The sequence below is a fragment of the Pristiophorus japonicus genome, chromosome 7, assembly GCF_044704955.1.
Source record: "Pristiophorus japonicus isolate sPriJap1 chromosome 7, sPriJap1.hap1, whole genome shotgun sequence".
NCBI classification, from domain to species: domain Eukaryota; kingdom Metazoa; phylum Chordata; class Chondrichthyes; family Pristiophoridae; genus Pristiophorus; species Pristiophorus japonicus.
In genome coordinates this window covers 118989635-119005972 of record NC_091983.1, presented here as the reverse complement: position 1 = coordinate 119005972, position 16338 = coordinate 118989635, and the positions used below count along the sequence as shown (strand labels likewise).

At 44.7% G+C, this 16338-nt stretch overlaps 1 protein-coding gene across 2 annotated transcripts in view; it reads left to right on the top strand.

The window, feature by feature from the left end:
- The window catches only part of trmt11 (tRNA methyltransferase 11 homolog), a 137256-nt gene that overhangs the window by 59037 nt on the left and 61881 nt on the right, over positions 1–16338 (top strand). For both annotated transcript variants that reach the window (XM_070885274.1, XM_070885275.1), the window contains exon 12: positions 9821–9941. In XM_070885274.1, coding sequence (XP_070741375.1) covers positions 9821–9941 — 121 coding nt within the window. The remainder of the gene's footprint in view (positions 1–9820; positions 9942–16338) is intronic.

Below are 16338 nucleotides of genomic sequence, written 5' to 3'. Positions count from 1 at the left end.
CTACTTGCAATACTCCCCTGAGATTGTCGGTCAGTTCGCTGTTGTGTGCTGCATGCTGCATAACTTAGCCATCATGAAGCAGCAGCAGCTGGTAGTAGAAGGCCCACCTGAGATGAGAGTGGCTGATAATGAGGAGGAAGATGCAGATGCAGATGATTAGGAGGATGAGGAAGCCATGCAACTACCTGAACCCAGAGCATGACGGTGGAGGAGGGCGGGCCGTTGTGCCCCTTTAACGATTGCTCGAGCCTTGTAGCAGCAGCTCATCCGTGAACGCTTTGCTGCCTGAAGGCTCAGCGGCAACTATTCCAAATGGATCATGTTTACTGTTTGGACCTCTTCCATAATGTTCTGTTGTGTTAATGAAATAAATAATGGAAATGATTCAGTTATAATTTAAAATATATTTTATTCAAAAGTTTAACACTTGTTTGTACTTAACTTTAATAAAAATATTCTTGTATCAAACTTTAAAGTTTTCAGTTAAGACACTTGCAAACTCTAAGATCACTTGCAAAAAGATCACTTATTGACTTTATAACTTGTAAATTTACATAACTTACAGAAAACGTTTAATTTGAGAACAGTTACAACAATAACAATAACAACAATAGCAGCAGCAAAGAAAGGTTGCACCCATCTCTCCTCCACCTTGTTCTAAGACCGCCCGCTGCACTTGGTCTTGTTGACTCCATCTCTGCCCGAAGGCGGTGGCACAGCAATTCTTGGGTTGATACCAAGTTTATTCTTTCAAACATCTCTGGTAATGTGCACTTCTTGATGCGGGGGTAGGGGGGTACGGTGGCGGCAGGCGGTAATGTGGAAGGCCTGGCTTGGGCCTGGTCTTTGGCTTGGAGTGGGAGTGGCAGTTGATTCTGTTAATGGGTGCGGAGTCTGAGCGTGTTTCCTTATTGCAGCAGCTAACTCCGATGTTTCCTCCCTCACGTGCCCTGACAGTGTATCAGCTGCCTGCGACATTCCCTCCCTCATGTGCCCGGACAGCGTTCCCATTTTTCATGAGTGTTGTTACTTCTCCCGACAGTCCCGATACGTCATCACCCACCCCACTGATGGTGTCCAGGAGTGATCGTGTAAGGTCATTTCTCTCCGCACGCATTGCCATCATCTGAACCACATCTGTTAGATCCTGCACCTCAGGAGAGCGCTCTCGAGCTCTCCTTCCCCTCCTCGCCCTGGGTGTAGCTCGCTGCATCCCACTGAAAATCCCCAGCCTCGGATTGTGAGAAACCATGGAATGTCCCAACACTCATACCACTCAGGAAAGGGCCTGGCACCTCAATGGGTGGCACCTGCACCTCCTCCAGAGTGAGTACAGCAGTGGGGGCTTCATCCAGCAGCTCCCCCTCATCCCCATGCTCTTGCTCTGGAAGGTGGGATTGGAAGATGTTCTCTTTAGGCTTGTCTGAATCATCATCTGCATTGGCTTCAGCCTCGTCAGGGTTGGCCCCAGTTCTGTAAAATATAACAGAACAGACAAATGGTTAGCAGAAGAGGAGGAGGCAGGGTGGCATGAGTAAGCTCACATAGCGCAGGCAGCAGGCTCATTTGCAGGAACAGGATGAACATTGAATCAACCGAAGCGTAGCTGATGGAGACATCCCCAGGAACCGAAGCATGGCTAGCCCGTGCAGTACTTAACTTTTAGTAAAGCCAGACTCTGGAATTTGCAGGACTTGCCCTCTCCCTCGAGTGTGGACCCAGCTTATGCAGTGGTGGATGCTTTTCTCCAGGCAGGACCCATCAAAGCAGCGACTCTGTCTTCCAAGGGTGTCAGTGGGTGAAGATTTGTCAGGCCACCTCCTGTTCGAGTTGTTTACCTTTTGTTGTGTGCCACCTTCCTCTGCAAAGATGAAAATATAACTTTTTAGAGAGGGTGTCTTTCTGCTGGGTGGGGCATATACTGATGGTCACATTTACAATTGCAGTTCCATTGACTAAATGAAAATATTACTTACACTAACTACTTGACCAAGGTCCTGCCACCTCTTTTTGTACTAGCTTCCAGACCTCGGGCTGGTCGCCATTGCACAGTAATCTTCTGCAAGTTGGTTCCAGCGTTTGTTCTTTTCTTTTGGTGAATCTTTTATGTGACCTCTGCGAGTGTCCAACTCGTGCCATCTGGCCTGAATTACAATAACCATTGCCTCCACTTCATCCTGTAAGAAATTCTTGGTCCTTGAACTGCGTTGCATATTGTATTGCAGCTCCGATTTTTTCCAATGAGAATTAACGTTCTCACACACAACTGGCTCTTTAAAAATGGCCAATTGCTGTACTGGGTATGCACGCCCATCGTAGTCACGTCAAAAACGTCCTTTTTTTTTCGCGCATGCGTAGAAAGCGGGCCGGGGGGGCATCATTTTTTTCGGCACAGACATTAGGTTCCACCCCCCCCCCCCCCCCCCCCGAAACAATAGGACAAGCTGCACGGCGCCAATTTCAAAAAATATAACTGGGAAACTTGCTAGTTATTTTTTTGGCGTATTTGGGGCCCAACTCTTGTAACTCTTGCAATACACCAAAAAATGGCTTTGGGGAAAGTTGAGCCCTTAAAACTTATACAAATATTTATTGCCTATATTAGATCAAGTGCTACAGATCTTCCAGCACTGCTTGTTTGGGCTCATGTAGGCTAAGAAGATTCAGTCTCGCAGCATGAGACCTGAAGTGTTCATGACATCGATCTAGAGAGGGAAGATGTCCTCTGTGCACTACATGTACTGAAATCATAAACTGATTTATAAATATTGTATTTATGATTTCACTCCAGATAGTACACAGAGGAAATAGTCTTTTGTGCTGCAATCTGTTCTGTAGATTCAGAATTCATGTGTATTTTATGTGGCATAACTGATCAGCTGCTTCATTGTAGAACAAGGAAATTTATCATGCCAATCATAGGATTGCCATGGTCCCTTTCTGTCTTGGTTATTTAGGATTGCAGTGTGTAAGTTCTAATGGCAGTTACCCATATGCATGTACACATATAGATAAGTCAGAGTAGTGGAGGATCTTATCTAGTGTTTCCTTTATTCCTTCTCACTTTGCTGTAGTGGCTCTGTGTTGTTCTCCTTGTATCAAGGATGACAGGCCATGTTAATTTGCAGAATTCTCACTAGTTACCATCAGTGCAGTTCTCTATCTGGTAACGTATTGCACTTTGTTGGGTGAGTTAGGTCACTGACCTGTTTTCTATTTCTTACCGATCTCAAATTGGAGCACTGTGTTGCCTCATAGTATTGGATCTGACAAATGAATATGGGGAGGGGTGAGGTGGCACAGCAGATATTGATATTCAGACTTGGCTGGTATTCAAACAGGATATTTCAGACTAGCTGCATCACCCCAGGGATATTTATGCAGCTAAATTTTAATATCAGATTGATGGTTATGAGTAGACTTGTGATTTATTAAATGTTTCCAAAATTTTACTTTAAAATACTTTGGTGGTTCCAAGGAAAAGATTTTTGAGCCTGTGACACATTACAGTTTTATACTTGCTGGAGAAATACCACCAACGATGTGTTTGCAACATCCTACAAATCCCCTGGGAGGACAGACGCACCAACGTTAATGTCCTCGATCAGGCCAACATCCCCAGCATCGAAGCACTGACCACACTCGACCAGCTCCGTTGGGCGGGCCACATTGTTCGCATGCCTGACACAAGACTCTCAAAGCAAGCGCTCTACTTGGAACTCCCCCACGGCAAGCGAGCCCCAGGTGGGCAGAGGAAACGTTTCAAGGACGTCCTGAAAGCCTCCTTGATAAAATGCAACATCCCCACCGACACCTGGGAGTCCCTGGCCAAAAACCGCCCTAAGTGGAGGAAGAGCATCTGGGAGGGCGCTGAGCACCTTGAGTCTCGTCACTGACAGCTTGCAGAAAACAAGCGTAGGCAGCAGAAGAAGCGTGTGGAAAACCAAACTCTCCACTCACCCTTTCCTTCAACAACTATCTGTCCCACCTGTGACAGAGATTGTAATTCCCATATTGGACTGTTCAGTCACCTAAAAACTCACTTTGAGTGGAAGCAAGTCTTCCTCGATTTCGAGGGACTGCCTATGATGATATTTATACTGAATTTCTTTTCTGGTCTGAATTGATTCTACACATTCTAACAGCTTTGACATTTTATCATTATGGTCGTGATATTTTGAATATTTGAATACTATTCCTGTTAAATTCCACCAATGTTACTATAATGTGATGGCTCTAAAAGCTAAACAAAATCCGACTAACTTCACATTACATGACTCCTTGGTTGTACTGGAACGGCAGGATTCAATCTGTCAGCAGCCCACGGTCACACCCAGACAGTTGAAAGGAAACTCGAAAGCAAAACAAATTTGACAGTACATCCCCATAATGAAAGGAAATTGAGAAAGTGTTTTCTTTAAGTTGGGTCATTCTAGGTTAATGTTTTACTAAAAACACAAAAAGGTATGACTCTTCAAAGGAACACAACATTCAAAATGGTTGAAGGTTTGTGATTCTGCCGAAATTTGTTTTGGAGATTTAGAAAATTTTCAATGACAAAAACTTGTATTTATTTGTCGTACCTTTAACGTAAACAATTGTCCGATGGCATTACAAGATTTATGTATTTGCATAGAACAATAGAATTTTTCCTTGCAAAACCACCCCAGTGCCCTGTGCAGGATTTACCAAGGAGTGTGATTGAGTGCTATTGGCTCTCCCTTCCCCAAGAGTAGCGCTTGTTTATGTGGCACTTTTTACATAAAAAATGTTCCAAGGTGCTACATAAAATAGAAATCATTGAAGAAAAAGATGGAGATAGGGCGGGCAGTATTTATATTCTGAATGTAATTGATAAAACGGGCTATGTGCTTAGTTACTTGGTTTTAAGGGATTTAATTGCACTTCACTGTAATGCTCGCAGATGTACTACGTTGTTGATTACTTTATCATTCAAAGGGAGCAGCAATTATATGTGCAAGTAATATTAATGATAAGTATTTTTATCACAGACCAATTTAGTCTCTTGCTTACAACCAGCAGACAGCGTTGACTTTCATCCCATCAGTTTGAGCTGGATTCAAAATCAAGTCTCCAAAGTGAAAGGCCAGTCTCTGCCCAGCACTTCCCAGTCCTCCCACAGATATCTAGATAGGACTAACTAATATAAGTTTTTTTCCAAACTCTCCTAATGATGCCGTTCTTAAAGAGCATTATACAGAGGATTGACAGTCCAATAATTTAAAAAAAAATTGTTCCTGAAATGTGGATGTCGCTGGCAAGGCCAGCATTTATTGCCCAAGCCTAATTGTCCTTGAGAACGTGATGGTGAACTGCCTTCTTGAACTGCTGCAGTTCATGCAATGAAGGTGCTGCCATTGTGCTGTTGGGGAGGGAGTTCCAGGATTTTGACCAGTTGACGGTGAAGGAACAAATCACCAAGTACAGATAAGGTAATGCCTTAACTTTCTCATCCTTTGACATAGCCGCTGTCTCTTCTATCCCTCCAGTATGGTCCCCTTCTCTCCTGAAGGTGGTGACTTGTACCGGGGTAGGGTTTCACAGGCACCAGCCACCCTTTGTTACTTTGTTCGTGACCAAGTGTGAATGTTGGCTGGCTATTGGCCGTAGGGGATATTGCAGCGAGCCTTATCCTGTTTGCACTTGACTTGCAGGAGTCACAAGACAGTGATGATGAATGAAAACAATGCCATATTATTTACCCCGCAGCCTCTGGACCGTGAGACAAATAATAGCATTAATCTGATTTCTTTTACAATATTTGTAAAATATTTTCAGAAAAATGTTAAAGTAATTAGTAGTCATGTAGCACATATTTATGATTAAATCCACCTTCATTAATTATCACCCCATCCCACTCCACTCTTGTGGCATCAATGTTTCTGATGGAGAATGGATTCAAATTACAACAGGAATTTACCTTAAAGATCCTACACGTGTATAAATTGAGAACTTTTGCACATTATCCGTTAAAATGTGGGGAATTTTTCCCCCCCTGCAAAAAAATGTTTTTAATAATTACTTTGTTCTTCGTTCACTCAAGTTTTCTTTTACTTGTATTGCTAACTTTGCTGTTTACAACACACCATATATTGACTAATAGGAACAAATGTAGAATTTTAAAAACCTTTTCCCCTCCTCATAACCATGCCATCTCTGGACGTGCAGTCTAACCATACACATTACATGGTTGTCCGAAGGGTGAATTGAGAGAAGGACTGGGTCCCTCGACTGACTATTCAGCATTTCCGTCATCCTTTACTCTATGTTGTTATACTTCTCCCACAAAGCAGAGAAAATTGTTAAAAACTGTGCAGAGGGCAACAAACTTGGTCAAAGACACCGATGCGAATTTACATTTCTGAATGTAAACAGCATGGAATTCAGTCGAAAACATCAAAAATTGAAAGTTGACTTTTAAGTGAAAATGGATATGGTGATCACAGACCAACAGACTTTAAAATGGCATCCTGAGAATTTGAGTGTGCAGCAACCCTATTTTGACCCTAAGCTTGCTGCTATTGAAAGGTGGCATGCTATGCTTAAACAAAGGGGACTACAGTGGGATGAGGGCAGAGTTGGCTAAAGTAGACTAGAAACACAGACTAAACGGTGGCACAATTGAGGAACAGTGGAGGACTTTTAAGGAGCTCTTTCATAGTGCGCAACAAAAATATATTCCAGTGAAAAAGAAGGGCGGTAAGAGAAGGGATAACCAGCCGTGGATAACCAAGGAAATAAAGGAGAGTATTAAATTAAAAACCAATGCGTATAAGGTGGCCAAGGTTAGTGGGAAACTAGAAGATTGGGAACATTTTAAACGACAGCAAAGAATGACTAAGAAAGCGATAAAGAAAGGAAAGATAGATTACAAAAGTAAAATTGCGCAAAACATAAAAACAGATAGTAAAAGCTTTTACCGATATATAAAATGGAAGAGAGTGACTAAAGTAAATGTTGGTCCCTTAGAAGGTGAGAAGGGGGATTTAATAATGGGAAATGTGGAAATGGCTGAGACCTTAAACAATTATTTTGCTTCGGTCTTCACAGTGGAAGACACAAAAACCATGCCAAAAATTGCTGTTCATGGGAATGTGGGAAGGGAGGACCTTGAGATAATCACTGTCACTTGGGGGGTAATGCTGGACAGGCTAATGGGACTCAAGGTAGACAAGTCCCCTGGTCCTGATGAAATGCATCCCAGGATATTAAAAGAGATGGCGGAAGTTATAGCAGATGCATTCGTTATAATCTACCAAAATTCTCTGGACTCTGGGAGGTACCAGCGGATTGGAAAGCAGCTAATGTAACGCCTCTGTTTAAAAAAGGGGGCAGACAAAAGGCAGATAACTATAGGCCGGTTAGTTTAACATCTGTAGTGGGGAAAATGCTTGAAGCTATCATTAAGGAAGAAATAGCGGGACATCTAGATAGGAATAGTGCAATCGAGCAGACGCAACATGGATTCATGAAGGGGAAATCATGTTTAACTAATTTACTGGAATTCTTTGAGGATATAACGAGCATGGTGGATAAAGGTGTGTACCGATGGATGTGGTGTATTTAGATTTTCAAAAGGCATTCGATAAGGTGCCACACAAAAGATTACTGCAGAAGATAAAGGTATGCGGAGTCAGAGGAAATGTATTAGCATGGATGGAGAATTGGCTGGCTAACAGAAAGCAGAGTTGGGATAAATGGGTCCTTTTCAGGTTGGAAATCGGTGGTTAGTGGTGTGCCACAGGGATCGGTGCTGGGACCACAACTGTTTACAATATACATAGATGACCTGGAAGAGGGGACGGAGTGTAGTGTAACAAAATTTGCAGATGACACAAAGATTAGTGGGTTGTGTAGAGGACACAGGCTGCAAAGAGATTTAGATAGGTTAAGCGAATGAGCTAAGGTTTGGCAGATGGAATACAATGTCAGAAAATGTGAGGTCATCCACCTTGGGGGGGAAAAAAAAAAACAGTAAAAGGGAATATTATTTGAATGGGGAGAAATTACACCATGCTGCGGTGCAGAGGGACCTGGGGGTTCTTGCGCATGAATCCCAAAAAGTTAGTTTGCAGGTGCAGCATGTTATCAGGAAGGCGAATGGAATGTTGGCCTTCATTGCGAGAGGGATGGAGTACAAAAGCAGGGAGGTCCTGCTGCAACTGTACAGGGTATTGGTAAGGCCGCACCTGGAGTACTGCGTGCAATTTTGGTCACCTTACTTAAGGAAGAGTATACTAGCTTTGGAGGGGGTACAGAGACGATTCACTAGGCTGATTCCGGAGATGAGGGGGTTACCTTTATGATGATAGATTGAGTAAACTGGGTCTTTACTCGTTGGAACTCAGACGGATGAGGGGTGATCTTATAGAAACATTTAAAATAATGAAAGGGATAGACAAGATAGAGGCAGAGAGGTTGTTTCCACTGATCGGGGAGACTAGAACTAGGGGGCACAGCCTCAAAATACGGGGGAGCCAATTTAAAACCGCGTTGAGAAGAAATTTCTTCTCTCAGAGGGTTGTGAATCTGTGGAATTCTCTGCCCAAGGAAGCAGTTGAGGCTAGCTCATTGAATGTATTCAAATGTCAGATAGATAGATTTTTAACCAATAAGGGAATTAAGGGTTATGGGGAGCGGGCGGGTAAGTGGAGCTGAGTCCACGGCCAGATCAGCAATGATCTTTTTGAATGGTGGAGCAGGCTCGAGGGGCTAGATGGCCTACTCCTGTTCCTATGTTCTTATGTTCTTATGCAGGTACAGCAGGCGGTGAAGAAGGCAAATGGCATGTTGGCCTTCATTGCTAGGGGATTTGAGTATAGGAGCAGGGAGGTCTGACTGCAGTTGTCCAGGGCCTTGGTGAGGCCTCACCTGGAATATTGTGTTCAGTTTTGGTCTCCTAATCTGTGAAAGGATGTTCTTGTTATTGAGGGAGTGCAGCGAAAGTTCACCAGACTGAATCCTGGGATGGCAGGACTGACATATGAGGAGAGAGGATCGACTCGGCCTGTATTCACTGGAGTTTAGAAGAATGAGAGGAGGTCTCATAGAAACATAAAAAATACTGATGGTACTGGACAGGTTAGATGCAGGAAGAATGTTTCTGATGTTGGGGAAGTCCAGAACCAGGGGACACAGTCTAAGGATAAAGGGGTAAGCGATTTAGGACCGAGATGAGGAGAAACTTCTTCACTCAGAGTGTTGTGAACCTGAGGAATTCTCTACCGCAGAGAGTTGTTGATGCCAGTTCATTGGATATATTCAAGAGGGAGTTAGATATGGCCCTGACGGCTAAAGGGATCAAGGGGTATGGAGAGAAAGCAGGAAAGGGGTACTGAGGTGATGATCAGCCATGATATTGATTGGTGGTGCAGGCTCGTAAAGCCGAATTGCCTACTCCTGCACCTATTTTCTATGTTTCTATAACAGCATATGTGAATCTGCAATTGACTGGAGCAGAAACATGGGAAATGAGATGGAGTGAGGTTTCTCATATTGTACTTTGATTACATTAATAACATTACGAGGGAAACTGGATTATTGTTGCAGAAAGGACAGAGTAAAATTATGGCCGCCTTGTAGAAATGATTCCACTCTTTGTGCCACTGGGACGCTCCGAGGTTTGATCTGTCCTACATTTGAATTGTTTTCCAGCTAATGTGTCCAAATACAAGTGATCAGTTAAGATTAGGGAATGGGTCACGGGATGATTTCTAACCAGAGCCTTCAAACATTTCTGTTTGCGAAGCAGCCATTCCTTCTAATGTTTGACTTATTTTTCTCCTTTTTCTTCTCTCAGATACACCGAAGATGTTATCCCCCAGCATCCTTGCCTGAAACTTATTAGTAACTGTGAACAGTCTCTCACAAGCCATACGTCACGACAGTTAATTACAATGGAAAAGGTGAAAGAATTTGAGGTATGAAAGCAGGACTGCTGTTTGTTTTTTACCTTTTGCCTTTACCAGGAAAGTGATCGGGAGTTACCATGTGGAGTGCTTCATTTTTAATGGTGAAGGAAGAGCCTGATGGACACGGTGTGCTAAATTGACTTCCTTACCTGTATTCATCGGGTGTTCTGGGCGGAGTTGTACAATTATGATTTTATTTACATTTTATGCTCCATGTTGAGAAGAATGTTAATGTAGATACATACCAATTATTTGCCTTGCATAACGAGTGCCATCTCGAGACTTAAGTATAAAATCAACAAACCGTAGGAAGACTTGAGATCAGAGAAATATTTTTCTCCCACATAGTTGCTACGTAGATTGTCCTTTAAACTAAAGTGTTGATTAGTACCTTTTCAAAAGAACTAGAATAATATTTGGTTGAAAAGTTGCAAGGATAAGTGCACACAGTGATGGTAAAATGCTGGAAATGCCAGACCAAGGCAGACAATTAAAACCTTTTCCCCCACCTTATAACCATGCCATCTCTGGATGCGCAGTCTAACCATACATAGTGCTGGATAAATAATGTGGGATATAAAGTCAAATATCCCAGATCAGATCAGAAATACTAGAAACATGTAGCTGGTCAAGTCAATATATGAAGGGTATGGACACTCGGCCGCCCTTGGCGACAGTTTTCCAGCACTTGCAGGTTTTTGTTTTTATTCAGATATTCTGGAATTTTGTTTGACTTCATTTTGAGTGAGCAAAGAGAAACTTTACAGGACTTCTCCCCAGGATGACTGCAGCTCTCGATAGAGCAGAGCGTACATGGTCTATGGAAAGAATGGTTTGATGGGTCAAATGGGCTTTTCACGATCAATGCTCTTATTTTCCGTCGTAGGTACAACTGCAGTTCAGCTGCATATCTGTAGTTCCTGGCAATCATTTGCTCTGAATATTGGTAGCTGAAGGTTTGTGCTCGTATCTCTACACAATTTCTGTACTTCTGTTTGTTTTTCTCTTCTCCCTCCCCCTGCCTCCCAGACTCATCTTCCAGCTCTACTTCATTGCAGCCCATGGATAGTACTAGTGCTGCTGCTTGTTCAGACAAAATTACTGTGAAGCACACAGAGGTACAAGACACCCCACTTCAGCCCACAAAAAGTGGGTGTTTCAGCCACTTGGCTGAAGTCTCAGTCAAATGTAATTGAAGCTGTATTATTATGAGATGGTCATGTCAACTCATTGAAGCAGGTTGCCCCAGGCTTCATTTTTGCTTTGCAATTCAAAAATATGATTTCTTTATTAAAAATGTAACTGTATCCTGCAGACGCCGTTTTAATGGATATACAATATGAATCATGATAGACATATTTATAGAGCCAATCTACCCTACACACTGTCAGTGTTGTTTTAACCACTAAACTCTGTTCCTGACCATGCTGGAATATGCAAGGTAAGGGCGATACCATCTTATTAAAATATTTTTGGCAGGGACTTGCCCAAGTATGGGTGCAACTTAGATGCCCACTAGAGGAGGGGTCATGAAAGATGTGGCGCCAGATGGTTGCAGGTGAGACCCTCTTTCTCTTTCCCACCTCCCCGGCCCCCCCTTCAAAAAAAAAAGATTCAATTCTTCCTGTGATTGCTCTTGCCCTTTCTGCTTGTAGGAAAGCTGATCAAAAAATCTGTCTCGGTTACCTAAGAGAAGCACTAGGAGAAAGGGTTAGCTTATGGTCACTTTTGAAATAATTGTATTAAAGGAAAATATGCGCTTATGCTCTGTTATTCAGAGATTATAATCATGCAGGAAAGGGTGCACTTACTTTGTATTGATGTATTCAATTAGATGATTAAGCCTTATATGTTTATAAAGGACAAAGAAGTCTGATGTGATCTAGGATCGAAGGAAGACACAAATAACCTTCCGAACATACTAGGGGACCGAAGGTCTAGTGAAAAAGAGGAACTGAAGGATATCCTTATTAGGCGGGAAATTGTGTGAGGGAAATTAATGGGATTGAAGGCCGATAGATCCCCGGGGCCTGATAGTCTTCATCCCAGAGTACTTAAGGAAGTGGCCTTAGAAATAGTGGATGCATTGGTGATCATTTTCCAACCGTCTGTTGACTCTGGATCAGTTCCGATGGACTGAAGGGTAGCTAATGTAACACCACTTTTTAAAAAGGGAGGGAGAGAGAAAACGGGTAAGTATAGACCAGTTAGCCTGACATCAGTAGTCGGGAAAATGTTGGAATCAATTATTAAGGATGAAATAGCAGCGCATTTGGAAAGCAGTGACCGGATCGGTCCAAGTCAGCATAGATTTATGAAAGGGAAATCATGCTTGACAAATCTTCTGGAATTTTTTGAAGATGTAACTAGTAGAGTGGACAAGGGAGAACCAGTGGATGTGGTGTATTTGGACTTTCAAAAGGCATTTGACAAGGTCCCACACAAGAGATTGGTGTGCAAAATCAAAGCTCATGATATTGGGGGTAATGTACTGACGTGGATTGAGAACTGGTTGGCAGACAGGAAGCAGAGAGTCGGGATAAACAGGTCCTTTTCAGAATGGCAGGCAGTGACTAGTGGGGTGCCACAGGGCTCAGTGCTGGAACCCCAGCTCTTTACAATATACATTAATGATTTAGATGAAGGAATTGAGTGTAACATCTCCAAGTTTGCAGACGACAAACTAGGTGGCGGTGTGAGCTGTGAGGAGGGCGCTACGAGGCTGCAGGGTGACTTGGACAGGTTAGGTGAGTGGGCAAATTCATGGCAGATGCACTATAATGTGGATAAATGTGATGTTATCCACTTTGGTGGCAAAAACAGGAAGGCAGAATATTATCTGAATAGCGGCAGATTAGGAAAAGGGGAGGTGCAACGAGACCTGGGTGTCATGGTACATCAGTCATTGAAAGTTGGCATGCAGGTACAGCAGACGGTGAGGGCGGCAAATGGTATATTGGTCTTCATAGCGAGGGGATTTGAGTATAGGAGCAGGGAGGTCTTACTGCAGTTGTACAGGGCCTTGGTGAGACCTCACATGGAATATTGTGTTCAGTTTTGGTCTCCTAATCTGAGGAAGGGCATTCTTGCTATTGAGGGAGCGCAGCGAAGGTTCACCAGACTGATTCCCGGGATGGCTGGACTGACATATGAGGAGAGACTGGATCAACTGGGCCTTTATACACTGGAGTTCAGAAAGGTGAGAGGGGATCTCATAGAAACATATAAGATTCTGACAGGACTGGACAAGTTAGATGTTGGAGAAGTCCAGAACCAGGGGACACAGTCTAAGGATAAGGAGTAGGCCATTTAGGACTGGGATGAGGAGAAACGTCTTCACTCAGAGAGTTGTTAATCTGTGGAATTCCCTACCGCAGAGAGTTGTTGATTCCAGTTCATTGGATATATTCAAGAGGGAGTTAGATATGGCCCTTACGACTAAAGGGATCAAGGGGTATGGAGAGAAAGCAGGACAGGGGTACTGAGGGAATGATCAGCCATGATCTTATTGAATGGTGGTGCAGGCGCGAAGGGCCGAATGGCCTACTCCTGCACCTATTTTCTATGTTTCTATGTTTCTAGGATGATTAGTGGATTGAAGGAATTTTCATTGATTTGAAGGTAGAAGCCGAGGAATTATGGTATGGTGACAATGGTTGTCATCATCATCATAGACAGTCCCTCGAAATCGAGACTTGCTTCCACTCTAAAAGTAAGTTCTCAGTTGAACTGTACAGTCCAATATGGGAATTACAGTCTCTGTCACAGGTGGGACAGACAGTCATTGAAGGAAAGGGTGGGTGGGGAGTCTGGTTTGCCGCACGCTCCTTCTGCTGTCGGCACTTATTTTCTGTATGCTCTCGGCGACAAGACTCGAGGTGCTCAGCGCCCTGCCGGATGCTCTTCCTCCACTTAGGGCGGTCTTTGGCCAGGGATTCTCGGGTGTTGGTAGGGATGTTACTCTTTATTAAGGAGGCTTTGAGGGTGTCCTTGAAACGTTTCCTCTGCCCACCTGGGCATCGTCTGCCGTGTCGGAGTTCCGAATAGAGCACTTGCTTTGGGAGTCTTGTGTCAGGCATGTGGACGATGTGGCCTGCCCAACGGAGCTGGTCGAATGTGGTCAGTGCTTCGATGCTGGCGATGTTGGCCTGATCGAGAACACTGACGTTGGTGCATCTATCCTCCCAGGGAATTTGCAGGATCTTGCGGAAACTTCGTTGGTAGTATTTCTCCAGCGATTTGAGATGTCAACACTTTATGGTCCATGTCTCTGAGCCATACAGGAGGATGGGTATCACTGCAGCCCTGTAGACCATGAGCTTGGTGCCAGATTTGAGGGCCTGATCTTCGAACACTCTCTTCCTCAGGCGACCGAAGTCTGCGCTGGCGCACTGGAGGCGGTGTTGGACCTCGTCGTCGATGTCTGCTCTTGCGGATAACAGGCTCCCGAGGTATGGAAAGTGGTCCTCCTTGTCCAGGGCTGCACCATGGATTTTGATGACCGGGGGGCAGTGCTGTGTGGCGGTGTCAGGTTGGTGGAGGACCTTTGCCTAACGGATGTTTAGTGCAATGCCCATGCTTTCGTACGCCTTGGTGAAGATGTTGACGATGGTTTGGAGTTCAGCCTCTGTGCGCAGACGCAAGCGTTGTCCGCGTACTGTAGTTCGACGACAGAGGATGGGACGGTCTTGGATCTAGCCTGGAGGCGATGAAGGTTGAACAGGTTCCCACTGGTTCTATAGTTTAGTTCCACTCCAGTGGGGAGCTTGTTGAATGTGAGATGGAGCATTGCAGCGAGGAATATGGAGAAGAGGGTTGGCGCGATGACGCAGCCCTGCTTGACCCCAGTCCGGACATAGATTGGGTCTGTGGTGGATCCGTTGGTCAGGATCACAGCTTGCATGTCATCATGGAGCAAGCGGAGGATGGCGACAAACATTTTGGGGCAGCTGAAACAGAGGAGGATGCTCCATAGTCCTTCGCAGTTAACAGTGTCAAAGAAGGCCATGTACAAGGGTTGGTGCTGTTCCCTGCATTTCTCTTGCGGTTGTCACGCCGTGAAGATCATGTCCGTTGTACCCCGTAGTGGATGGAATCCACACTGTGACTCCAGGAGGAGCTCCTCAGCCACAGGGAGAAGACAGTTGAGGAGGATTCTAGTGATGACTTTCCCAGTGGCCGACAACAGGGAGATTCCTCTGCAGTTGCCACAGTTGGACTTGTCCCCTTTTTTAAAGATGGTCATTATGGCATCTCTGAGATCTCCAGGCATGCACTCTTCCTTCCAGACGAGAGAGATGAGGCCATGCATTTGTGCCAATAGTGCTTCTCTGTCATAATTTAGTGCCTCAACAAGGATTCCATCTGCTCCTGATGCCTTGTTCTTGAGCTGATGGATGGCCTTTTCTACCTCGTGCAGGGCTGGGGTTGGGTTTTGCTGAGATGGTGGTGGATAGCATGCTACGGGATGGAGTCGAGGACACTCTTGTCAAAGGCAGAGTCTCGATTAAGGAGATCTTCGAAATGCTCCTTGCAGTGGGCCCTGACTGCTTTGGAGTCCTTGATGAGTGTCTCCCCATTCTTGGCCAGCGATAGGATGGGGCCTTAGGTGCTTGGGCTGTAGGTGGACTTGACTGCGGTGAAGAATCCTCGCATGTCATGGCTGTCGGCCAGCTGCTGGATCTCCTGTGCTTTCGCCACCCACCATCTATTCTTTAGGTCCCGGGTTTTTTGTTGGACTTCGGCCTTCAGCCGTCTGTAGAGCTGCTTTGCTGCTCCCGAGTTGGGTTGTTGCTTTAGGTTCAGAAATGCCCTGTGCTTGCGGTTTATTAGCTCCTGGATTTCCTGGTCATTCTCATCAAACCAGTCCTGGTGTTTCCTGGTTGATTGACCGAACGTCTCTTCGCAGGCACTGGTTATGGTAGCCTGAAGGGCAGACCAAATGCTGTGGGCACTCTGCGTCTCGGGATCATCGGGGGTCGCCAAGACGGCAATGAGGCGCTGGTTGTATAGGGCTCTCCTAGCTGGTCTTTGATTGCCCTGGCGTTGATTTTTCTGCGGCATTGCTTAGGTTGCCATTGTTGCTTTGGGGCTATATTAATTTTGATGACGGAACAGATTAGGTGGTGGTCCATCTAGCAGTCGTCCGCTCCTGTCATTGTACGGGTGATGTGCACGTGCTTGCGATCCCTCGCTCGAATGATTACGTAGTTACGAGCAGGTGCCAGTGCTTGGAGCGAGGGTGTTGCCACAATGCCTTGTACTTGTACTTGTCCATCTGGTGGAACAAGTTGTTGGTGATGACGAGATGTTCTAGGCATTTTGGCAGGAGCAGGATACTGCTGGAGTTGGTTTTCTCTACCTCCTCTTTGCTGATCATACCTCCCCAGAGGTCTGTGTCCTTACC